This window comes from Lagenorhynchus albirostris, chromosome 15 (genome assembly GCF_949774975.1).
Source record: "Lagenorhynchus albirostris chromosome 15, mLagAlb1.1, whole genome shotgun sequence".
In the NCBI taxonomy this organism is placed as follows: domain Eukaryota; kingdom Metazoa; phylum Chordata; class Mammalia; order Artiodactyla; family Delphinidae; genus Lagenorhynchus; species Lagenorhynchus albirostris.
This window is the reverse complement of record NC_083109.1, coordinates 18,722,426-18,745,475: the sequence shown is the minus strand read 5'-3', so window position 1 is coordinate 18,745,475 and position 23,050 is coordinate 18,722,426. Positions and strand designations below refer to the sequence as shown.

Below are 23,050 nucleotides of genomic sequence, written 5' to 3'. Positions count from 1 at the left end.
TAGAGCGCGGGGCAGGACGGGCTGGAGCTGGAGTGGGCGGAGCCTGGAGCCTGGCCTCGCCGCGCACTCTATAAGGTGAAAGGACGCCCTTGGGCGTGGGGACTGGGCGGGGGCGGGGTCTCTTTGGGAGGTGGAGTCTAGACGGATTGGGACTTGCAGAGGCCGCCCTTGGCTCGTGGAAGGGGCGGAACCGGGATCTCACCCACTCCTAGAGGAGCCGGAAGTGCCTAGTGAGTGCGGAGCCGAAGACACCTGCTGATCTGTGCACTCAGGTAGAAGCGGCAGCTCCGGGGCCCGGAGTCCAGTGGGCAGCTCCTCAGGTAGGGCCCAACTAGAGCCAGAGATGAGGTATCCCTCCCCTGCCCCACCCTGCCCCGCCCATCTGTCCGGCCATCTGACCCTCATTCCTTACTGTTCCCGGGCCTGAGGGGCCGGCTTCACTTCATCCCTCTCCCCGATCCAGGGGCTGCGGGCCCCCCCGGACATCCAGAATGTGGGATCGGGAGAGAGTGAGATGTAAAAACCTCTCAGGGGAAAAGTTTCACCCCAACTTCACTCCAGACTAACTGTGTCACCTTGGGGAAGACACCCACCCTCTCTGGTACTGAGTGTCCTCAGTTGCAAAACAGGGTCTGACCCTTGCCCACCTGCCCTGAGACTGGGCAGGTCAGATGAAGTAGTTGTGAAGGCTACAGGGGATCCTGGGTGGAGCTGCCTCCCTTCCAGGGCGATAGCAGTGCTGATTCTCCTGCTGCATCTGGTCCTACACGGAGAGCCACATCCCCACCCCTCCCTGAATCTGGGAGCCCAGAAAGGCTGAGGGCTGACAACCAGGGCAGCTTGTTCTGGCTTTCCTGTGGTGGGATTGCGTGCAGGCCTGGGAGGCATGTGGATGTTCCCAGAGTAGGCTCTGAGGCCAGGGCACCTCTTGAGGCCCTCCTGGAGCAAAGAGCGGGACCGCCATCATGCAGGGCCTTGAATGCCAAGTTAAGAAGTCTAAACTCTCAACTCAGGGCAGGGGCAGTGCGTTGGAGTCTGACCTGTCGTGCCCTCAGGACCAGCCCGGGTGAGTGGGGCTGTCACGATTCCAGACACAGTGCTGCTGCTATAGGTGGCGCGGGTGGGCGTTTACTGCATGCTGCTGCTTTACACGGGTCATGCCATGAATCCCTCATGCACCCCCATGTTACCCCATTCCAGAAGCTGAAAATGAGGCTCAGAGAGGTGAAGTGATTTGCACAGGGTCACAACTAGTGTCAGGGAGGGGATTAGAATCCAGACAGTCTCATGCCTTAACCACAGTGCTGCTATCACCCAGGATCTGGGCATTGGTCATAAAGCCTTGACCTAGGCACCTGGAGGAGAAAGGAGGGGCCAGATGAGCAGGAAATTGGGGAATAGGACTCAGAGGGCTTGGGAGGGAGGGGTACCCATGAGTCCTGAGAGGAATTCAGCTGACCAGGTTCCCCAGGGGAAGATGAAGTGTTTGATTTTAGCCATGTTAGTTTGGGGGTGAAGGGTGGTATAGGGGAGCCAAGAGGAGCTCTCCTCCATCGGGAGCAGACCAAGGAGGCAGAGCTGGTCCTGGGGGCAGGAGATGCCTTCAGGGATGGGTGCGGGTAGCGGAGAGGAGCCCGGGGCTTGGCTCACAGGAGTCCCCCTCCCTCTCCACAATGCTAAGCAGGCAGAGATGGGGGCATCCACTCGTGGGGCGGGAGGAACAAGGAGAGGAATGACTTCTAGGCTCCCATGACATTAGAGCTGAGAAGGTCTAAGAAATCCAGGTCTCGTTTCATAGAAGGGCAAACTGAGGCCAGCAAGTTACTTGCCCTAGAGTACTCCATGGGTGGATCAGAGTAGGACCCAGGTGCCCCCAGGTGCCCCCTTTGCCACTCAGCTCTTTCTGCTATTTCAGTGGCTCTCAACTGCGGGCAGTTTTGTCCAGCAGGGAACATTTGACAAAGTTTAGAGACAATCTGGTTGTCACAGCTGGAGGTAGGGTGCTACCTGGCATCTAGTGGGTAGACTAGGAATGCTGCTAAACATCTTACAACACTCCCGCCAACCCTGCAACAAAGAATGATCCAGGGCTTCCCTGGTGGCGCAGTGGTCGAGAGTCCGCCTGCTGATGCAGGGGACACCGGTTCGTGCCCCGGTCCGGGAGGATCCCACATGCCGCGGAGCGGCTGGGCCCATGAGCCATGGCCACTGAGCCTGCGTGTCCGGAGCCTGTGCTCCGCAACGGGAGAGGCCACAGCAGTGAGAGGCCCGCGTACCACACACACAAAAAAGAATGATCCAGCCCCAAGCAGCAGGGGTGGCGAAGTTGAGAAGCTCAGTAGTAGGTGGAGCCGAGCCTGTCTCCTCTGCCCCCTCCCCATCCACCCACCCACTGCCTGCTCTTTGGCTCTCTGCAGAGCAGATAGCTCAGACTTGGGCTGCCAGCTGGGCAGAACTTTGCCCCCACTCCCGGTGTGCCCCTCCCATGCGTGCTTCTTTATATTCCTGGAAGCTTCTGGAGTCTTCTCTGCTTTTCCTGGGCACAGTGGTCTAGAGCCCTGCCTACCACATGTCTCTTCTTGTCAGTCGGTCTGTCTCCCCAGACCCATATTCAGACTTTGGTGTTAGGGACAGAGAAACCAAAGTGGGAGTTTTCACCTCTCACATAGCAGGTGCCTTGCAGATAAAAGATGTATTCAATTTGAGTGACGTTTTCGGGGTCCAAAGCGTTTCATTTTTTATCCCAAATTTTCACTTTAGCAAATCTCACAGGACCTTATGTTTGTGAAGCTCTCTGTTTCTAACCAGCTCCCAGGTGATGCTGGGCCCTGGACCACATTTTGAGTGGTGAGGCATTACAGGGCTGTGCAGAAGTGGGCTGGGGGCTGGGCGGCCCTCTCTGCAGACAATGGTGGTGTGGTTTGGGGACCATGGAGGGGAAGGAACCATGGTATGGAATCAGGAAACCAGGATATGAGTCATCACTCCCTCCCTCCATCTATGGCCTATTAGCTTCATAAGGTTTGGATAAGTCACTTGACTTTCGGACGCGCAGGCTCAGCGGCCATGGCTCACGGACCCAGCCGCTCCGCGGCATGTGGGATCCTCCCGGACCGGGGCACGAACCCGTGTCCCCTGCATTGGCAGGCGGACTCTCAACCACTGCGCCACCAGGGAAGCCCCCACTTGACTTTTTTGAAGGGTGATCTTGCCTGGCAGGCGGAGCTCCAGGGGTTCTGATGCAAGGTCAGAGGGAAATGCCCTGTGGAGCTGGGATGGTTTGGGGTCCTGGCAGCCAGAAGGGCCTAGGCCACTGGCGAGGCCAGCAGGGAAGGGGCGACGAGCTGAAGCTGGCAGGGCGGGCACCACGCCAGGGTAGAGGTGGCTCTCATTATGTCCCTGGCTCTTCTCCGCGGCTGCTACAGCTCCTGCCTCTGGCTCACCCAGCTCTGCCTGTTGTGGGAGCGCTGGAGGGACCGGCCTGGCTGGGGGAAGAAGGAGCAGCTTTGGTGGGCCAGGGGTCAGCCCAAGGCCTGAATGTGGGTCTGAGGAGTAGGGGTCGGGGGCTGAGAACTATGTCCTAGAGACACTGGGGTCAGGTTGTGGCCATGGACGGGCTTCCCACATATCCCAGGGAGACTGGGAAGAATTTTGGAGTTTGAGCCTTAAATTTTGTAGTTTGGGCCCAGCTACAGGGGGTGCCCTACTGCAAGCATCTGAGAACTGGGCAGAGCCTTAGGTACCTGAGGTACCCCCACCCCGGCCCCCCACAAATTAGCCACAATAGCCCAGCAAGGTCCCTTCCAACTTCTAGGACCAGGAGGCAGCAGAACAGCTGAACCCATTTCTCAGATGGAAAAACTGAGGCTCCCTCCTCCCCACTTCCTGGAAAGAGATCAGCCTTCAGGACTGTCACCTGTTATCCAGCAGGGCCCTGGGCCTGATCTATCATGAGGCTGCCCCTTATTGCCCCTCAGGAAGGGGTGCCTGTCCCCACAGTTGGGCCATCCCAGTGGTTCACACCGAGGGCTCTGCAATCACACAGGCCTCTATGTGAACCCTGGCTCCTGACTAGTGGCCGTGGGCAAGTCACTCCACCTCTCTGAGCCTGGGCTGGCTTGTCTGTAAACAGGTATGATGAAACCTGCTCGGCCAGCCTGGCAGGTTGTTGTAAAGATGAAATGAGCTGCGGTCATTATCGTTACTCATGGCATTTAGAGGCTCACAGCGCCCAGGATGGCCTTACCCGGTGCCCTGATTTGACAGATGTGGGCAGCAGCCCTTGGAGAAGGGAGGTGGCCGTCCAAGAGCCCCACGGCCGGTGGGGATTAGAGCCCACGTCTTCAGGCGCACCTCCCACCCCATCACTGCTGCCCATCTGCAGAGGTGCCCCGAGGGCCACACGCTGTAAGCTTGGGGTCCCAGGGGTCAGGCTGCGGAGCCCCGTACGGAGGCCGGTGGGTCAGGCCTTGGTCCCAGCACCACCTCCCTTTACCAGCACAGCCATGAACTACGTGGGGCAGCTGGCAGAGACTGTGTTTGGGAAGGGGCTGTACCGGGGCCTGAACCCGGCCACGCTGAGCGGGGGCATCGATGTGCTGGTGGTGAGGCAGGCGGACGGCTCCTTCCGGTGCTCGCCCTTCCACGTGCGCTTCGGCAAGCTGGGCGTCCTGTGCTCGCGGGAGAAGGTGGTGAGTGATGGCGGTAGAGGGACCTCTGCAGGGCGCACTCAGGAAGCCGGGGTAGTCACTACAGTCCCAGGACACGAACCAAACCTCCCTGGGGCAGGGATGTGTCCTCTGGACAGGCTTCCCTTCTTTTGTATTTTCTTGGAAGGTTTTGGGTTGGTTTGGGGGTTTTGGTCCAGGAGGGCCCTTATTTTCCCCTGGAAGCAGCACAGCGGGGCAGCCTTCTGTACTGGGGCCATCAGACCTGGCTCCAGCTTCCTGAGACCTTACCTGTGTACTCCTGGTAAGTCACCTCACCTGAACAAATTGATACACTCTCATTACCTGGTGATTAAATAAGAGGTGATAACACTGTCCCAGGGCGAGGCATGGGGCTGATACTCAAAAATTACCTCCTCACTCTTAGGAAACCGGCACCATCTTCATGGGGCTCAGGTGAACGTGACAGATTTTTGTCAGCACTGAGTTCTGGTTCTGGTTTCGTGGGCCCAAACCCTCTTCACACTGGGGTGACTGTGAATCTTCCAGAATCCTAATGGGAGAGTGTAACCTTGAGGGAGACAGTATAGCTAAGTGGTTAAGAGCTTGCGTTGTGGATTCAGACCTTCTGGGTTCATAGTAATTCCCAGAGAATTACTTAACCCCTCTGAGCCTCAGTTTCCTCATCTATAAAGTGGGGATAATGATGGGAGGTACTGCCAGGGGTTGCTGTGAAGATTAAATAAGATGGTCTATGTAACACACTGGACGAAGTGCCCAGGAAAGTGTCATTCTTACTGTTGTTCATGTTACCCACAAATGTTCGGGCACTCTTCTGCGGGTTGGGGACACACAGGGACAAGATTGGATCGTGTTCTTGTTCTTATGGGCTGTGGGAGAGAGAGGAACACAGAAACCAAGGCATAAACAAGAATACTGAGATGGTGAGCAGAGACCCTCAGAGTGGGGAGCAGGGGGCTCCCCGAGGTCTGGGGGGAGAGAGTTCCAGAAAGTGCAGTGCTCTGGGGCAGCAGGGAGCCTGTGTCTCCAGGACCAGCTGGGAGTCCAGAGGACTGAAGCATGGGAGTAAGATCCGACGCTGGGGAGCCCCATCCCACCACGCCCCATTACAGGTAGACATCGAGATCAATGGGGAGCCAGTGGACTTGCACATGAAGCTGGGGGACAGCGGGGAGGCCTTCTTCATCCAGGAGCTGGAGAGCGATGTGGTAAGTGCCTCTGGGCCTGCCTGGCCCTGTCTCTTCACTAGTGTTCCCTCCAGGCGGGGCCTGGGGATTTGTCACCGTCCCCACCGTGGGGAGGACCCCATCGGCGAGGGTCTGAGGCAGGGGCGTCAGGACGTGCTGGTGGACCCTGGGGAGGGATGGGGGCAGGAAGGGCTGGCGCTTTTGGGGGAAAGTTTTCTCAGAAGAGGACACTTGAGCTGGGCCCCTGAAAGGGGAAAAGGAGGCCCTCCCTGGGCAGCTTGGAGAGGAGGAGGGTGCCGAGCAATGGCCGGGACTGGAAAGCATAAGATGGCTTGTTGTAGATCTGGTGCCGGCTCGGGGCAGCTGGTACATGGAAGTGTGGGAGCGGGGGAGGACCAGAGGGGTGTTTGCAGAAGGGACGCAGGGCCCAGCAGAAGCCAGTAGAGGTGTTTAGAGTTTTGACAAACTTAATAATTGAGCCCCTACTCTACTGTAGGCCAGAAACAGCAGTAGACCTGGATGAGGGGTGACCCCTGCCAAAAAAGAAGGTTCCCAGACTAACCTGGGAGACAGACATGTAAACAACAGATGGAAGAACTATTTGGTTATTGCAGCGAAGGGGGTTGGAACTGAGGCTGAAAAAAGTCAGGGCAAGCTTCCTGGAGGAGGTGACACCTGGCTGAGTCTTAAAAGGGGAAGTAGGTGTCTGCTGTGGTAGATGTGGGCAGGGGAGATGAGAGGCTGATGCCCAGGTTTCTGTCTGGACTGTGTGGTTGCCATGGGCTGCCAGAAGTGTAGGCACCCCTGGGATTGGGGCCGCTTTATCTCTGTTAGGGAACGTTGAGGCCAGCAACAGTTACAAGGCCATGCTACCACTGGCTCTGTCCAGCCTCCAGGCCTGTTTTCCTGCCCCCTGCCCCCAAGCTGCAGACCCCTCAGCCCTGCCCCCGATCTGCTCCACAGGAAGACATGCCTCCCCACCTGTGCACATCACCCATCCCTTGGGGGGGCCTGTCTGGGTTCCCTTCGGACTCCCACCTGGGCACAGCCAGAGAGCCTGAGGCCAGCATCGCGGGCACAGCCTCCACGGGGTGGAAGAAGAAGCGTCGCAGGAGGAAACCCAGGCAGAAGGAGGACACGGTGGCAGCCGATTCTAGTTCGGAGGAGCTGGAGGCAGGCACTGGGAGTGAGCGATCCCTGCTGGAAAAGCCGAGGCCGGAGCCCCCGGGGTATGTAGGGGGTTGAGGGTGTAGGAATGCCACTTGGGGTTCAAGCACAGTGTCCTCTGCTGATGCTGTGTGACCCTGGGCTAGGTCCTTGACCTCTCTGGCCTTTAGTTGCTTTGCTTCATCAAGCCCCTGATGTCCAGGCTTCCATGCCCTGCCCAGGTCGCCTGTCCTATCACGGACCATTTATTTCCCTGTGGTCCCGCAGCAGTGTCCAGCCAGAAGGAGAGGCCTCACCGCAGCCGAAAGACATCTACCCCTACTCCGATGGGGAGCGGCCCCCCCAGGCCAGGTGAGAGTCCAGGTGGGCTACAGGCAGAGACTCAAAGCCAAGGTCTCAGAGGGCTCTCCACTTACATTTTTCTGATGAATAATGACATAGAACATATTTATTGTGTTTACCAGCCATTTGTGTGTCTTTTCAGTAAAGTGTTGACGTTCAAGTCTTTTGCCCATTTTTTTTGTTGTGGTAGAACACACATAACATAAAATTTACCCTTTGAAAGGGCATAATTCAGTGGCATTTAGTATGTTCACAATGTCGTACAACCATCACCCCTTATCCAATTCCACAACTTTTTCGTCACCCTTAGTGGAAACCCTACACCCGTTGAGAAGTCACAGCCTTGCCCATTGTCTCGTTTCGGTTTTTCTACTGGATTGCCTTCTTGTTGTTGACTTATAGGAGTTCCTTATACATTCTGGATCCAACACAGGCATAAATACGTGTTGCAGAAAAAATTTTCCCAGGCCAAGGAGGGCGGCAGGGGGTGGCAGGCTGGCCTGGGGGCCTCTGAGTTCTTGCTTCCTGCAGCCTCTCAACGGGTGGGCTAACATCCCCCAAGAGTGACTCGGAGCTGGAGCTGCGGACCCCCGAACCCATCCCCCTGAGAGCTGAGTCCCACATGCAGTGGGCCTGGGGGAGGCTGCCTAAGGTTAGTTCCCCTGTGTCAACCCTCCATCCTTACCTTTCAGCGGCTCCGTGGCCCCTGCAGGTCAGGACTGGAGTGACTTGAGACTTGGGCCACCTCCCTGAGGCCTTTTGGGGTGTGGGAGGCAGGCCCCGCACCGCCCCTGTCTTCCCGCATTTGTTTGCTCGAAGGTGGGCAATGCTGAGTGGCCCGCGTCCTCAGTGGTCCCTGATGGCAGCTCCAAGACAGCCTCTCCACCTCAGGGGGCGCCCAGCACCCCCTCTGCCTCTGTGGTTGGCGTGGACCCTTCGGGAATTCCAATCCTGCAAACAGGGCCTGGCACCCACCTTCTTCACCCTGACACGGAGGTGCCTGCTCTGGTGGGTCCCCCTCTCCAGCCCCCTGAGAGAGAGGAAACCAAGACTCAGAGTTCCGGGGATGTGGGCCTCCCTCCTCCCTCTGAGTCGTGGAGCTGGGCTGCTTTGGAGGCCCCCGCTTGCACAGGGCAGCCGGAGGGGATCTCCAGGAGGAAAGGTGAGTGATAGCTGGACCCCTCCCACTGCTGCCCTGGCCTCACGTTATCCCCTGGGTGGACTCTGGAATTTCAAGCATGTTTGAGCACCTACTGTGTTCCGAGCACTGTTTCTGGCCCCGGCCCTCATGGGACTCACAGTCCAGAGGGGTAGACAGATGACAGACGCATAACAGGAGGAGCATGATGTTGGGGGGGCGGGACGCAGGACAGAATCATTGGTTGGGACGGGGGCTATTTAAATCATGTGGCCAGGGATGGCCTCTCTGCGCGGGTGATGCCTGAGCTGAGACGTGGGCCATAAAGATCCAGCCGAGTGAGGACCAGGGGAAGAGAATTCTAGGCAGAGAGAACATCAAGGCCATGAGGAGGGAGAGAGGTTTCATGTCTAGGAACTGAGGCAGCTGGTGTGTCCTGAGCGAGGCCAGGGAGAGGGTTGGGAGGGGAAGCTGGCATCTGTGCTATCCAGATGGGTAGTTACTGGCTATATGTGGCTATTTTAAATTAAATTTAAATTAATTAAAATTAAATAACACTTGCAGGACTTCCCTGGCGGTCCAGTGGTTAAGACTCCGTACCTCCACTGCAAGGGGTGTGGTGTGATCCCTTGCTGGGGAACTAAGATCCCATATGCCACACGGCATGGCGAAAAGAAAAAAAAGAATTAAATAACACTTAAAATTCTATTTTTCCATCACACCACATTTTAAGTATGCCCAGTAGCCTTCTGTGGCCAGCAGCTACCCTACTGGACAGTGCAGACATAGGACTTTTCTAGCATTGCAGAAAGTTCTACTGGACAGTGCCACCTTAAGGCGTTCAAAGGTAGGGGGACGCACACTGATCACAACACTAGTCCTCACGGGTTAGGTCTACATATGTCCCCTCCTCTGCTGTCAGGCTCCCTGAAGAGAAGCCAGCACCTGGACCCCAGTGAAATCTACCTGGATGACTTGCCCTCCCTGGATTCTGAGAACGCAGCCCTTTACTTCCCCCAGAGGTGCCTGGGTTCTGGACGCCAGGGTGTCCTGGGATTGGGGCCTGTGGGGCTAGGAGTCGGCTATCAGGGGCCTGGGAGGGCTCCAGCCCCTCCTCCCAGCCTCCTTGTATTCATGTCACTATTGGCCCCTTTGTCCCCAGCGACTGTGGGCTGGGGGCCAGGAAGTGGAGTGAAGCCGGAAGCCAAAAGTCTCTGGGGGACTGCAACCCTGAGCGGGAGCCAGAGCCCACTCGGGACACAGCGGACACAGTAGTGCTGTCCCTCTCGGGGGGGCTGGCTGACAGCGGAGACATCTCTGTGGGTATGCTCAACTGTGGCCCCCCACCCCTCCAAGGACTGTCACTGGGCCCAGGGGACGGGAGAAGAGAGGGAAGACCCCGGGGTTGGGGGGTAGCAGAGGTGTGCATGACTCTGGGGTTTGTGGAGCCCACCCTTGGCCAGCAAGCGCTGGGCATCTCCAAGACCCCGTGAAGCAAATGCTAAGTCATGCTAGGCTGTGACTTATCCTGTGAATCCAGGATGGCAAGTGCCTGGGGTGGGACCATCAGGTGTCAAAACCCCAGGTAGCAAGGAGCCCTGCTAGGTCGAAGACCCAAGTTGCAGGAGGCCTGAGCAGCAGAGGCGGGGCAGCCGGGAGGGGCGGGGGCAACGGGTCACGTGGGATGTGCTGGCCTCACCCCTCGCTCTCTGTCTCTGTGCCCAGAGAAGTTCAACCAGCACATCGTCTCCTACCAGGACCTCGCCCAAAACCCCGGCCTCCTGGACGACCCGAACCTGGTGGTGAAGATCAACGAGAAGTGGGTATCGGGACTGGGCCACTGGATCGCCCCGCCCTCCACAGCCCTAACACCCTATCTGTCTCTCCAGGCATTATAACTGGGCTGTAGCTGCCTCCATGATCCTCTCCCTGCAAGCTTTCCAGAAAAACTTGCCCAAGGTAATGGTTATAGCACCCCTGGGCCTCCTGGGGGACGTGGCCATAGCCTTGGGGTCGGGGGCCCTTGGCAAGGAAGTGGAGGGTGGGCAGAGATGGGCCTGGGGCTGCAGGACCCACTCTGAGAGAAGAGACCCAGGTCCTCTGAAGCCTTGCCCCAGGCCGTGTGGACGAAGCACCCCCCGCTTCCCTGGTTTCCTGACATGGCTGAATCCATTTGGATTGGATTTAGACTTGACTTCCAAGGAATTCAGGACAAAGGGACAGGGACGTGCCTTCAACAGGAGGTTTTGGGATCTGCGAGACGGTCTCGGGAGATGGAGGTCCTCTGAGACCCTTGCAGGCTGGGCTGCAGGGGCTTGCTTTATCAGCACACAGTTGTTGAGTACCTACTGTGTGCCGGGCCCAGACTGGGGACAGTCGTGCTCTCATAGGAAGACAGTTAATCAAAGACTCAGCCAAATGAATATAAAATTCAACTGGGAAGGAGAGGTCTGGGGTGCTTTGAGAGCCTCCAACAGGGGGTTTGCTGAGCAAGTGCCCACCGGGTAGAGGTCTGAAGGATGAGTAGGCAAGGGGTGGGGAACAGCATGTGCAGGTGCTCAGAGGTGGGAAGGACCAGCCTCTATAGTCCCTCCCAGAACCTCTATCCTGTGCAGGGCTGGCCTGCACCTGCCCCTTCTGCCCCTCTGGGAGCCATCCAGTGCCCCACCCTGGTCTGGCCCATCATTACTGGCTTGGCTTGCCCAAACAACATCGCTCACCTGATGTTGACAGCTGGTGCCTCCCTTTGGTGAAGCTCAGCTCTATCCTCTGGCTGGTTCTGGGTTGGAGCAAGGACCCAGAGCTTGTGGGAAGAGAGAGGGTCCCCCCATGCTTGGCTTTCCTCACCTTACCCAGAGAGACCCACCACCTAGGGGAAAACTCTCCCAGCCTGTTCCCAGCCCCAGTGGACACCCTGGCTGTTTTCCTCGACTTGGGTTCTCCATTCTGTGTTTGCAGGAAGCTGATATGTCTCCTAGGTGGGCCTGGGCCCTCCCTGGATTTATCTAGCACAAATCTAATCAGAATTTTTCGCAGGGTCATGTTGTCCCCACCAGACAATGACGGTAACAAGCAGAGAGGGAGGCTGTTTGCGGGATAGATCACTGACCTTAGGAATTGCCCATGTTGGTCTTGGAGGTTGAGGGTGGTACTGACTAGAGACTGTGCCTGCCACCAGCTGGTGGCATCATGCAGGGAGACCCAGATCTTGAGAATCTCCCAAAGCGCTGCCTTTAGCTACTGGAATAGGGAGACTGAGCCACAAGGTCTGGAGGCCAGGCCAAGGCTGGGCTAGAGCTGGGGGCGGGGGGGTCAGGGCTGGGGTGGAGTGGAGGCGGGCAGAGGTGGCCCTTGTTCTCCCACGCTCATCTCCTTGAACCAGTGCTCAGAATCCCAAGATGGGGGTGAGGATGCTTCTTTAGCCTCCAGATGTTGGTAGCACCTTGCTGTAGGGTCAGCCCCAGACTCTGGGCCCATGGGGGCCCCAAGGGCAACGTAAGGTGGGATTTTGTGGTACAGGAAAAAATGCCATGGCCTTCATCTGCCCGCAGAGCACCGTGGACAAGCTGGAGAAGGAAAAGATGCCCCGGAAGGGAGGGCGGTGGTGGTTTTCCTGGCGATGCAGGGACTTTCCGGCCAAGGAGGTGGGTGGTCATGTCCACAGGGCGGGGCCGGCACAGGCAGGAGGCGGGGTTCACTAGATGGATATTCTCCCCACAGTGCAGAGCCCAGAGGGAGAAAACCACAGCGCGGCAGCAGCAGCTGGGGTGAGCTGGATCTCCTGCCTGGGGCTCTGCAGCTGGAGCTCAGCCTGGGAAAGATCACTGTGGGAGCGGCAGTGGAGCCAGAACCCCTCCCCTGCCGTGGCATGTCTTTGTCCCTCTGCAATCGCTTCTACACCTCTTCTTTCTCCTGGGACATGTCCCCATGTCACAGATGGGAAAGCCTAGATACACCAAAGTTCTCGTAGCCGGGAAGTGGCAGGGCTGGAATGGGTACCCAGACTCCCAGCCCAGACAAAGGGCTACCATACGAAGGCGGAGAAGGGCTTCCTCTCTCCACCAGGGGCCAGCTGGCCCCAGCTGACCTTGCTTCCTTTTTTCATGTCTGAAGTGACCCAGAATGTCCAAGGCTGGGTGGGGGGTGATCAAGGACGGGCTGACTGCCTCCCACAGCAGGTGGGATTGGCCACGATGCAATTCTAGATTTTTCTGGTGCACATCCCCAAAGCAGGTACCAGCATCCTAGCTGTGGAGAGCGGCCTGGGGCCTGGGCACCCCGGGTCTCTGCTCCAGCTCTGCAGTCACCGTTCTGGGTGTAGACTGCTGGCCTGTATCCTGATGTCTGCTGCCACCCCCAAAATGGGTGGCACCTAAAGGGAGGGGTCCTTAGAGGGGCAGAGACCAGCAGCAGGCTCCTTGCGGCCTGGGTGAGGGGTGGGCATCTACAGGAGTGAAGGCCTTGGCTGGGGGAAGTGGCTCAAGCGCCGGGCGGCCCGCAGGGAGAAGACGGAAGCCCCGAGCAGTGAGGACGATGCCCCCGCCAGCCCCATCCTTCTGGAGGCCCCCTCCCCACCCCTCTCGCCTCCAGCCCACACTCCTACCTACAAGAAGTCCCTCCGCCTCTCCTCCAATCAGATTGTAAGTGTGTGCAGGTGTGGGAGTGGCGGGCCTGAGAGGACGGTGTTCCCGAGGCCCTCAGGGCCCAGCTGAGGAACGGCTTGTGTTTCGCAAAGCCCCGAATCCATCCCTGTGGCAGCCGCCTGCCGGCCTCTGCTTGCGTCATCCGGGGACAGCTTTCTGTGCCGCTTCTTCACGTGCCAGCCCATTCTCTGTTGGATGTTCTCGCTAGAAAAGCCCCCTCTTATGGCATCTTAATATACCTACCTGCGGTGGGCTGGCTGGCTCTGGGCCTGCCTTTGGGAGCTACAGGAACCAAACGGCCCATGACAGCCTCTCCGATTCTGGCAACCCCAGGCCCCCAACTCACACCTCGGAGTAACTGTGGCTCCTGTCATGTCTTCTTCCTGCGTGGAACTCTGTGGTCAGAGAGGCGCCCAGGAGAGTCTGGCCCACCTGGTACAGGGTGGCTGCCCTGTGTGGTTCCCTGGGGCTCACACCCAACTCGGGGTCAGCCAGGTCACAGGCTGTGGCTAAGAACTGCCCTGATCCTTATCTCTGGACCAAGGACAGGGCTAGGTCTCTCTTTGGCGGGGATGTCCCAGGTACCCTAGCCCCAGGCAGGAGGCTGCCTGTGAAGATCCCCACAGGGGCCCCTCTGCCCAGAGCAGTGCTGGCCCCAAGGCTGACCTCAGAAACCTGGACGGGGTCATGGGCCAGGCTTGGTCCGTGAGCGTCATCTCAAAGCTCCTGTGCCTGGAGCTCTGCAGGCCCCACCAGCACCTCTCACTTCCTCCTTGAGCCACCTTCTGCCTACATGGCTGTCTCTGCTGAGCTCAGGAAGGTTCTTGAGTTGGGAGGAACAGGAGAAAGGGAGGCCCATGGAGATGGAAGGCCACAGTTCTGGGGGGGTTGGCGGTGGGCGGACAGCGTCCAGCTGCAGCAGCTCACAGTTCCCCCCTTGCCTGGCCTCAGCGGCGCCTGAACCTGCAAGAAGGTGCCAACGAGGTGGTCTTCAGCGTGACCACCCAGTACCAGGGCACCTGCCGCTGTAGGGCCACCATCTACCTGTGGAAATGGGACGACAGGGTGATCATCTCAGACATTGATGGTACCATCACCAAGTGAGACCCGGTCGGCTGTGGAGGGGGAGAGGGAGGGCCTGGGGACTCGCCTCCCTCTGTGCTGGGGGAGGGGGGACAGGGAGAGAGGCCCTCCCCTCCCGATGGGCCATCCTGGGATGGGGGCGGGGCCACACCCACAGAGCAGGAGGGCCACGTGGGGCTGCCTTGGCGTGACCATCACTCTGGGTCTAGGTCGGATGTCCTGGGCCACATTCTGCCCCAGCTGGGGAAAGACTGGACACATCAGGGCATCACTAGTCTCTACCACAAAATCCACCTGTGAGTGCCTGGACTGGGCTGGGGTGGGACCCCAGGGAGGGAGGAATGGCCTGGCCTCAGCCCCGGGAAGCCAGGCTTGGGGACCCAGGGAAGGAGACCAGGGCAGGTCCCTGGAGTGCTGAGACCTACTGGTCCTCAGTTCTCCCGTGAAAGACTTGTCTCTTGGGGCTGCAGTCGGGCTCTGAGTCTAGCTGCTGGCCTTCCTGCCGTAGGCAAAGCCTACAGACTTGCCCAAGTCCTCACCTATCCTGGTCCACCTGGGCCTCAGGACTCTGCACGCTTCTTCTCCCTCTCAGCCCTGGCTCAGCTCTTAAGTCCCCTCCTTGCAGAGGCTCCAGGGTTGGGCTGAGCTGGCCGAAGCCCAGAAGGCGAGATGGGGATGGCTGGTCTCTTGACGGCTCTGTGCTACCCCTTTGTCCCGCCCCCAGAAATGGGTACAAGTTCCTGTACTGCTCGGCACGGGCCATCGGCATGGCTGACCTCACCAAGGGGTACCTGCAGTGGGTGAGCGAGCGGGGCTGTGGCCTCCCTGAGGGCCCCATCCTGCTGTCTCCCAGCAGCCTCTTCTCTGCCCTGCACAGGTAACCGCCCTGCACAGGTAACCTCCCCATGGGACGTGAGCCCACAGCCCAACAGGGGGTTGCACAGGCCCACTGCCAGCCCTGCACAGCCCAGGCTGGGCCAGCATCAGACCTCGCTCAGGTGTCCACTGGGTCAGACCCTGTCACCAGCACTGTCACCTCACCCTTCCATCCTCTGGTCGCTAACCCCTTCCCTGCCCATGGCCCCGACTGCCGCAGGGAGGTTATTGAGAAGAAGCCGGAGGTGTTCAAGATTGCCTGCCTGAGTGACATCCAGCAGCTCTTTCTGCCCCAGAAACAGCCCTTCTATGCCGCCTTTGGGAACAGGCCCAATGTGAGTGTCCCCTCCACGGCGGGGGCGGGGGGCCTGAGCCACCTTCTCCACACCTCCCAGCCCACTGACCCCTCCTTGTCTCCTGTAGGATGTCACTGCCTACCGGCAGGTCGGCCTGCCTACATCCCGCATCTTCACAGTCAACCCCCGAGGAGAGCTCAGCCAGGAGTTCATGAAGAATCACAAGTCCACGTGAGGCCAAACCCTGCCACGTGCCTCCCCAGCCCAGCCTCTCCCTGGGACCCAGTGCCACGCCACCCCTCCCCCGCCAGGGACCCCTCCCCGGCCCAGGGCTCCCGGGAAGGACGCCTCCACCTGCCGTGGTGGGGCTGAAGCCCGGCAGCGGCTGAGCCTCACTCCAGCGCCTCCTGCCCGTAGGTACGAACGGCTCGGTGAGGTGGCTGAACTCTTCTTCCCACCTGTGGCCCGTGGCCCCAGCACAGACTTGGCCAGCCCCGAATACAGCAACTTCTGCTACTGGCGGGAGCCACTGGCCCCTGTGGACCTCGACACCTTGGCCTGAACGAGCCCTGGCTGCTCCCCAGGACTGTGTGTCCCAGGGCATGGGGGTTGGAAGTTGGATGCTGCAGGGCCAACCCACTGAAGGGGAGGAGGGGGCTGCGGGCTAGTTGTGGCCTCTCCTGTCCCCTGCCTTTGCCAGCTGAGCCGTGCTCCAGGCCTCAGCATGGCCCTGCCCTGTAGCCATTAAGTGACTGGGTCCTTGCAGCGTTCTCCATACCCTTGATATCTGTCCCTGTCACCCTGGGACCCTGCCTCAACTCCTGATAGGACAGAGACAAGAAGGAAGCCCCTATGAGGTTTGAGACCTGTAAGCCCAGGAAAGGGTTGGTGGCAGCCAACAATCAGGGAAGAAATTTTCCCCCGACCCACTTTGGGGAGCCTGGACCATACCCTCTGAAGCTAGACCCTACATAGCCCTGGCCCCTTCCCATAGCTCTGGAGCCAGACATCACTGCTCTCCCACGCTGGTGCCCTGATTATCTCAGCACATCCCAACCCCAGATACTCTAGGGCCCCCCCAACATCTGGGAAGGGGGGATCCCAGGGCAGTGCCAGGGCTGAGGGGGTGTGGCTCCCACTTGGCCTAGTACATACCCAGCTGCCATCCCTGCCCCTCCTCACACCCCTGCTGAGGACACAGCCCCAAACCCTGCCAGGGCAGGTGCCTGGCCTCCCCCAGCCTTTGCCAGTCATTTCACTGCCCGCACAGCTGCTGAGTGAGCTTCTGCCCAAGGAGCAGGGCTGACACCCCACTGCAGCCTTCCCGCCTACTGCCTTTGGGGAAGAAAATTCCTTTAGACAGGCTAAAAGCTTTAATCCAGGCCTGCCCTCCCCCAACGGCACCAAAGTGGGGGGCAGAACACCAAATGTCAGGAACCCAGAAGGTGGGGCTGCAGGGACCTGCAAAACACCATGGAAGGGCCCGAGCTGCTGTGGGGAAACTGAGGCTGGGAACCTCAGCAGGGATGGGCCTCTGGGGCGTACGCAGGCCAGACGAACGCTTGTGTCCTCATGTTTTCATACCTGAATTTCTCACCACCTTGTGAACATCCGGGCAGGGCTGGGGTTTTCCAAGGATGTTGGAAACTAGGCCTGGAGCCCTTTTCCTCCAGCTGTGGCCTCCTGCGCAGGGTCTGGCCTCATTCAGGCCATGATGTGCATGAGGGCCACCCTTTGGAGAGAGGCCCTAACCTGGGGTGGAGGGAGATTCTCCTCCAAGTGGGAAGGAGAGGATCACGTGGGGACCAGAGTACCCCAAAAACATCTTTGGGGAGGGGAACGAAAAGGATAAATTACAGTGGGAGGCGTCTCCAAACAGATCACTTGGACCCCATCCTTTCCTCCGGGAATCCGCGGCTGCCTAAGCCCTCACCTTGGGAGAGAATCAAAAGGAATAAAGAGAACTCTCCACTGAGTCCTTGTGTTTCCGTTCTGTCCTGAAGGACCCGCAGGGTGGTGGAAACCTCTGGTCCTTAGTTCAGGAACAGCATCCTTGAAGCTGCCAGGTGGGAGGACAGTGCCAGTGGGCACGACCTTCCTGAAGAAACCAAGCCCAGGTGGCTGAGAAGCCTCTAAGGGCTTGGAGCTGCTGTCCACAGGCGAAGGGAGATGCGGAGAGACTGCTGTCCGAGAACGGACCTGAAGGTCTGTGCAGATGCTAACTGGTGTGTCTGCAGAAGAGCGATTTGCAGACCGTGGGTGGTGCAGTCTCTTGGGGCCACCCCGGCCTTCAGGCATGACGTCCTGGCCTTGACCGCAGTCCTGAATTGCCCAGTTGGTGCCTGGGCAGTCAGGTGGAGCCAGACCCACACTGTTCCTTCAAGGCCCTCTGAAATGGCATCCGTGCTGGCCAGGGGAGGCTGGGAGGCACTGCTAGGCAAGGCTGGGCTCTGGGGGAGGGTCCCCAGGGTTGGCGGGATCTGGGGGTTGGCCTGTCCAGCCCACCTAGTCGGCCTGCCCTGCCCGGACCTGCTCGGCCAGCTGGGCCCGGCAGTCCAGCAGGTCATCCTGGAGGCGGGCAATGTCCTTTGCGTGCTGGGCCAGCGTGCGGTTCAGCTGGTCCACGTGGTCCCACAGGCCCTCCCTGGGCCCAAGGGACTCAGCCGCCAAGCTGTCCAGGCCCGCAGCCAGCAGGCCCAGCCTCCCACAGGTACCTTCCACTTGCGCCACCCTCTGGTCAAAGTGACCCACCGCAAGCTGCAGTTCCTGGGCCGTGTCCTGGCAGCGGCTCAGCCTGCCAGCCACACTGGCCACGCCGGCCTTGAGTTGCTCCAGCTGCCCCCGCAGGCTCAGGACCTGCCTGTGTCCGGCCCGAAGCCACGAGCCTTGGCTGCTGACCTGCTCCTGGATGGCGTGGACCTCAGCCTCCACCTTGCGTTCCCGCTCATCCAGGGATGTGTTGGCGGCCAAGAGGGCATCAGAATACTGGCTGACAGAGTCACTGAGGCCCGTGAGCGACTTGCTCACAGAGTTCAGATTGACCTTGAGCAGGGTGATCTCGCCTTGGAGGGAGTTGCCCGCTGCTTCTGCCAGCTGCCCCTGGACCTCAGCCACGGTGCCATTGAGCTTCTGGAGCAGGGCCGCATGGCTGGCCACCTGGCGTAGGAGGGCCTCGCTCCGGCTCTGCCAGGCCTTCACTTCGGCCACGAGATTGTCCAGGATGGCTAGGGTGGTCCTAGGGGTACACGAGGCCTCCAGTGAAACCAGCCGTTGTTCCAGCACCGCCAGCTCCGTCTGCACGAGCGGGCGAGCCGATCTGCCTGCAGGAGCGCTATCGTGGCTCGGCTCCCCAGCCAGCGTCAGCAGGCGTTCCTCCAGCCTCTGCACGCGCTCTTCCAGCATGGTGTGGAAGCCACGCACACCCCAGCCCCCCTCCTGCATCCCCAGACAGCAGCCCCTGGCTCCACCCTCTGTGCTGTTGACGGTCTCCAAGCCCTCCAGCAGCCCATCCACGCCCCCCTCGAGCATGGCAGCAGAGAGCCGTGTGAGGTCATTCCCGTCGGGGGGGCTGTGGCCCCTTTGGGCCTCGGTCACTGCCTGCAGCTTCCTCTCGAGGCTGTCTACGCGGGTACTGATCAAGGCCAGCTGGCCACAGCAGCTGCCCCTGCCAGCCACGCCCAAGCCCTGCAGCCGGGTACCCAGCTGTGAGAGCTCCCGGCGCAGGGCCAGCTCCCGGCCATCCAGGCTCTGGTGCAGCCTCCGGCTGGCCGCCTGGCCCTCCTCGAACTGCTGCCGCACCTCCTGCACCTGTAGGTCGCACGCATTCTGGACACCCTGCAGCTTCTGCTCGAAGCCATCCAGCAGGTTCCCCCAGAGTCGGTGCAGCCGTCGGTCCACATACTCGTCCAGCAGCGCCAGGGAGGTGAGCGGAGATGGGGGGCTCTCCCGCAGCCGCTGCAGGTGAGCCTCATGGCCGAGGGCCAGTCCATGCACCTCGTCCAGCAGTTGCACCTTGGTCCGGAGTGTGTTGCTCACCTCTGTCACCTTGCTCAGGATCTCATCCAGAGGAGGAGTGAGTGGTCCTCCAGCTCTGTCTCTGGGGTTCACAAACCCCTCGGGGATGACCCCAAAGCCCACAGGGGCAGCAGGAGCATTGGAGCCACCAGTCACCCTGTTGGGGTCTTCGTGGCTGGCCACCAGGCCACTGAGGGTACCATATGCTTGTGCCAGGCGCTGGACATCACCCTCCAGGCGTTCCAGCCGTTCACCAAACAGCCCTGGGCCTTTCCTTCCTGGGAAAGAGGAGGAGAGAACCCCAGGGTCATCACTGGCCTGGCTCTCTCAGCTCGTCCTGTTGCCAGGCCACCCGAGAGGTTTTCTGGTCTGAGCCAGCCTTGCTGGGTATGGTTCCCCCAGCTGTGGGAGGGGGCTCTAGGGGCTCACCCCCACGTCCAACACGAGACGCACCCTCCCCAGCCCTGATCGGGCTCAGCCAGCTTGTGTCAGTCCCCAGAAACCGATCACCTTGGCGAGGGTCTCCATGGGCAGACTCACCGTGGGGGCTGGAGGCTGCTCTGCTAGAAGGAAGGGGCCTGGGGCCTGGGCCCACCTGCCCCGAGGGAACCTGGGCCTCAGGCTCCGGCTGAGGTGGGGCGGCCGCGTGGTCCGTGAGATGCTCGGGGCAGCCTTCTCCAGCGAGGCCGGGGCAGCAACGCCAGGCGAGGTCGGTCACTGTCTTGTAGCCCACCTTGTATTTGGGTCTGAGCACTGTGCGGTACCTGGGCCAGGGGCGGGCAGAGGGCAGGGCTCTGTACCTGTGGGCTGAGGCTCCTGCCTCCTGGCGAGTGACCTTGCCCCCTGGCTGGGGTCCAGGGCCACTCCAGACACTGGCAGAAGGTCTAGATGTCTCCCAGCTTCACTACACCATCAGCATTTTTCCTTCTTCTGTGCTTAAGGTGACAGGCGGTAGGGTGGAAGCAGGCCTTGCAGAGGCTCAGAGATGCGTTAGGGGAGGGGGCAGGTAGAAGCCCTACCCCATCTTGTTTGCTTGGGGAAAGGCTAGTGGGAATTTAGCCTCAAGACTCCCAAGACCACTTGGACACCCTGTGGCTCATACTGCCATCAGAAATTCCACTCTGGCTTTGGGGGTACCTTGAAAACTTTTGACAAAACCCCAGCCCCTCCCTCTGGGTGGATGAGGGGTACAGCACTGGAGCTGGGGCAGGCAGCCCTTCACACTGCCTGGGGGCCACTCCCTACCTGGGGGCCACTTAGTTCTTTCCCCTCCTTCCTGGCCTACTCTGGGAATTCAGCTCTGGTCCTGGAAGCTGGCGGAATGGCACCTCTGATTATGAGCACAGCAGGGAAGGCCCAGGGGTGCAGGGCAGAGCTCACCACGTGTACTCTCTCCCCTGTTCAGCCGTGTACCTGTTTACCCACTGACACATGGGAATAAACAGGTCTGTTTTCAGACACATGTTTGAACGTCTCCAAGTACATCACACCTGCATGCAACACGTCCTCACAGCCCACCTGTCTGGCTGAAGCCCCAGAAGTCTGGCTTCCCTCCTCTCACCCTTGGCCTGCCTTCTCCACGGTCACCACAACCCTCCCTGGGTCTACCCAGGGATCAACCATTGCTGCTGTTGATCCTCTGCTCTCCCCTGTCCCCAGCCACCCCCCTGTGCCTCTGCTGCTTCTTCCTTGCCTTGCACTGCTTCTCCCCTGGGAGCCCTCCCCTGGGTCCCCTTGGGGGCTCCAACCAAGCCTGACCTGGCCCCCCGCCGGCCCCCTCCAAATGGCCTGTGTTGGGGCAGGGGTAGGCTCTTTGGAGTCCAAGGAGTTACAACCCTTGTGGGGCTGGCTGCTACCCTCAGCTGAAGGCAGGCCTGGGGCTTATGCCCAGGGATCCTGAGTCGGTGGGATGGGGGTGCACTCACGTGACTGTCCCGGGGCAGTTGGGCCCCCATCCACACTGCCGGTACTCAGCCTTTATGTAGTTATCCGCTCCCTCCTGTAGGACACAGGTCACATTCCTGTGTACAATGTAGGCACAGAGGGCCCTGCAGGGGGAAATGGCATCCTTGGAATATCTGGCCTGTGCCAGGCCCACTGAGGCTTCTACTCCTCCCCTCCCCCAGCTGTGGGCCTAGGAAGGAGACCAGACTCCCATCTCTCCTCTGCCCCTTCTTCTTGTTCCTGGGATCCAGGGCCCTTGGCCTGGGGTCCTGCCCCACTGCTGGTCTCTCCAATCCCAGCCTCGCCAGTGGGCTGGTCACTGGGCTAAGTAAGTGCTGTACTGAACCAGGAGCCCAGTGCAGCTGCCTCCCTGCCTGGGGAAGAGGCCCACCCTGGATCCCCCTCAAGAGCCTTGCCACACTCCCCACCCTCCTCCAACTCCTTCACTGGCTCTCAACTCCTCATCTCGGCATTGAAGCTTCTGAGATCCCAACATACTGCCTTTGAGACCACACTTCCCATCTTTCCTCCCGACTGACTCCCACCCTGTAGTTTTCCCACTCCTGCCTTTGCTTCTGGTTCCTCCCTCTCAGATCACTTTTTGTACCACCTCCTCCAGGAAGCCTGCTCTGATGTGCCCAGGCCTACCGAGTGTCAGCCATGGGCTGGGTACACTCCTCCTATAATACCTCTCAAACTCAGCTAGAGTTCACATTCAGCTAGCACCCCAGGCAGAGGCCCTAACTCACCTGAAGCTACTAAAGACCAGAAGCTGAGGCAGGGGAGGACACAAGGGCTAGGGAGGCTACTGCCTGGCATAAGCCGACCACCTGCGGGCTGCTATGGGGCTCTAGAGCCACAACACGGGCCCAGGACCCAGGAGCCCCCACCAGCTCTGCCGCCCAGCCACGTTGGGCCTCCCAAAGGGTCGCAGGGGTCCAGGCTGAGCACGGGAGGGGTCGAGCCGCCGGGTGCACGGCCTCCATCTCCCACCTGGCGGGGCAGGGGAGAGGTGAGAGGCCCTGGCACGGGATGGGGGTGGCCCCGCGTGCTCCGTGTCGCGGACCGCCCGCCGTTCCTCCCTCCCTCCCTCCCTCCCTCCCTCCTCTCCCTCCACCTGGTCCACTGCGCCCGGAGTCTGCACACAGAGCAGCTGGAAAATGTTACTTCTCTGGAAAGGTTTCCGCGGGCACTGCCAGTACCCCAGCCGCCGCGCCAGGCCCCCTCGGCTTCTTTTCCTTCGCCAGCCCCGCAGGCCCCCGGACCGTGGGGCGCCCGCCCGGGCGGGGGCTCGTCCTGGGGTGCCCGGGGCCCCCGCGCGCGCCCGGGGCAGGTGGGAGCCTCGCCCGGGCCCATCCCTCCCGCTTCCCGCCCGCGGAGCGGCCCGCGCTTACTTGTGCGGCCCCGGGCGCAGCCGCGGGCGCCATCCCGTCGTGTAGAGGCTGTAGCGGGAGGCACCGGGCGGCGCGGGCCGCGCGAGGAGCGGGGTGCCCTTGGCCTGCGCCCCCGAGAGAAGCGCCGCGACGGCGCACAGCCAGACCGGCAGGCGGCGGCGACCCATCGCGGCCCCCGGGTCTCCACCTGGCCCCGCGCGGGTCCCCGCCGGGTGTGCGCCCGCCCACCCGCCGCTCGCCCGCCCGGGTCCCGCCGCCGGTCGCGGCCCCCGGAGCTC

The 23,050-nt window shown here is 60.3% G+C and overlaps 2 protein-coding genes across 17 annotated transcripts; one reads left to right on the top strand and one right to left on the bottom strand.

The window, feature by feature from the left end:
- Positions 1-168: 168 nt before the first annotated feature.
- On the top strand, positions 169-17,395 carry LPIN3 (lipin 3). Of its 16 annotated transcripts, none has more exons than XM_060124292.1 (21): positions 203-320; positions 1,014-1,066; positions 4,499-4,691; positions 5,801-5,896; positions 6,839-7,104; positions 7,310-7,393; positions 7,916-8,036; positions 8,204-8,546; positions 9,445-9,544; positions 9,685-9,845; positions 10,248-10,341; positions 10,412-10,481; positions 12,074-12,166; positions 12,243-12,289; positions 13,024-13,162; positions 14,117-14,265; positions 14,458-14,544; positions 14,973-15,125; positions 15,345-15,459; positions 15,548-15,651; positions 15,838-17,395. In XM_060124292.1, the coding sequence occupies exons 3-21, from the start codon at positions 4,506-4,508 to the stop codon at positions 15,980-15,982; spliced, it is 2,553 nt and encodes an 850-aa protein (XP_059980275.1). In that variant the 5' UTR covers positions 203-320; positions 1,014-1,066; positions 4,499-4,505; the 3' UTR covers positions 15,983-17,395. The 16 variants fall into 16 exon arrangements, with proteins under 16 accessions (XP_059980280.1, XP_059980274.1, XP_059980275.1 ...); XM_060124293.1 differs by having other exon boundaries at positions 208-272; XM_060124291.1 differs by lacking the exon at positions 1,014-1,066 and having other exon boundaries at positions 173-320.
- Positions 16,758-22,964, bottom strand: EMILIN3 (elastin microfibril interfacer 3). Its single transcript, XM_060124285.1, has 4 exons — positions 22,773-22,964; positions 21,360-21,482; positions 19,975-20,198; positions 16,758-19,712 (listed from the first exon to the last, which is right to left on the bottom strand). Exons 1-4 carry the CDS (start codon positions 22,937-22,939, stop codon positions 17,926-17,928), a joined length of 2,301 nt encoding a protein of 766 aa, XP_059980268.1. The 5' UTR covers positions 22,940-22,964; the 3' UTR covers positions 16,758-17,925.
- Between the last annotated feature and the right edge of the window lie 86 nt (positions 22,965-23,050).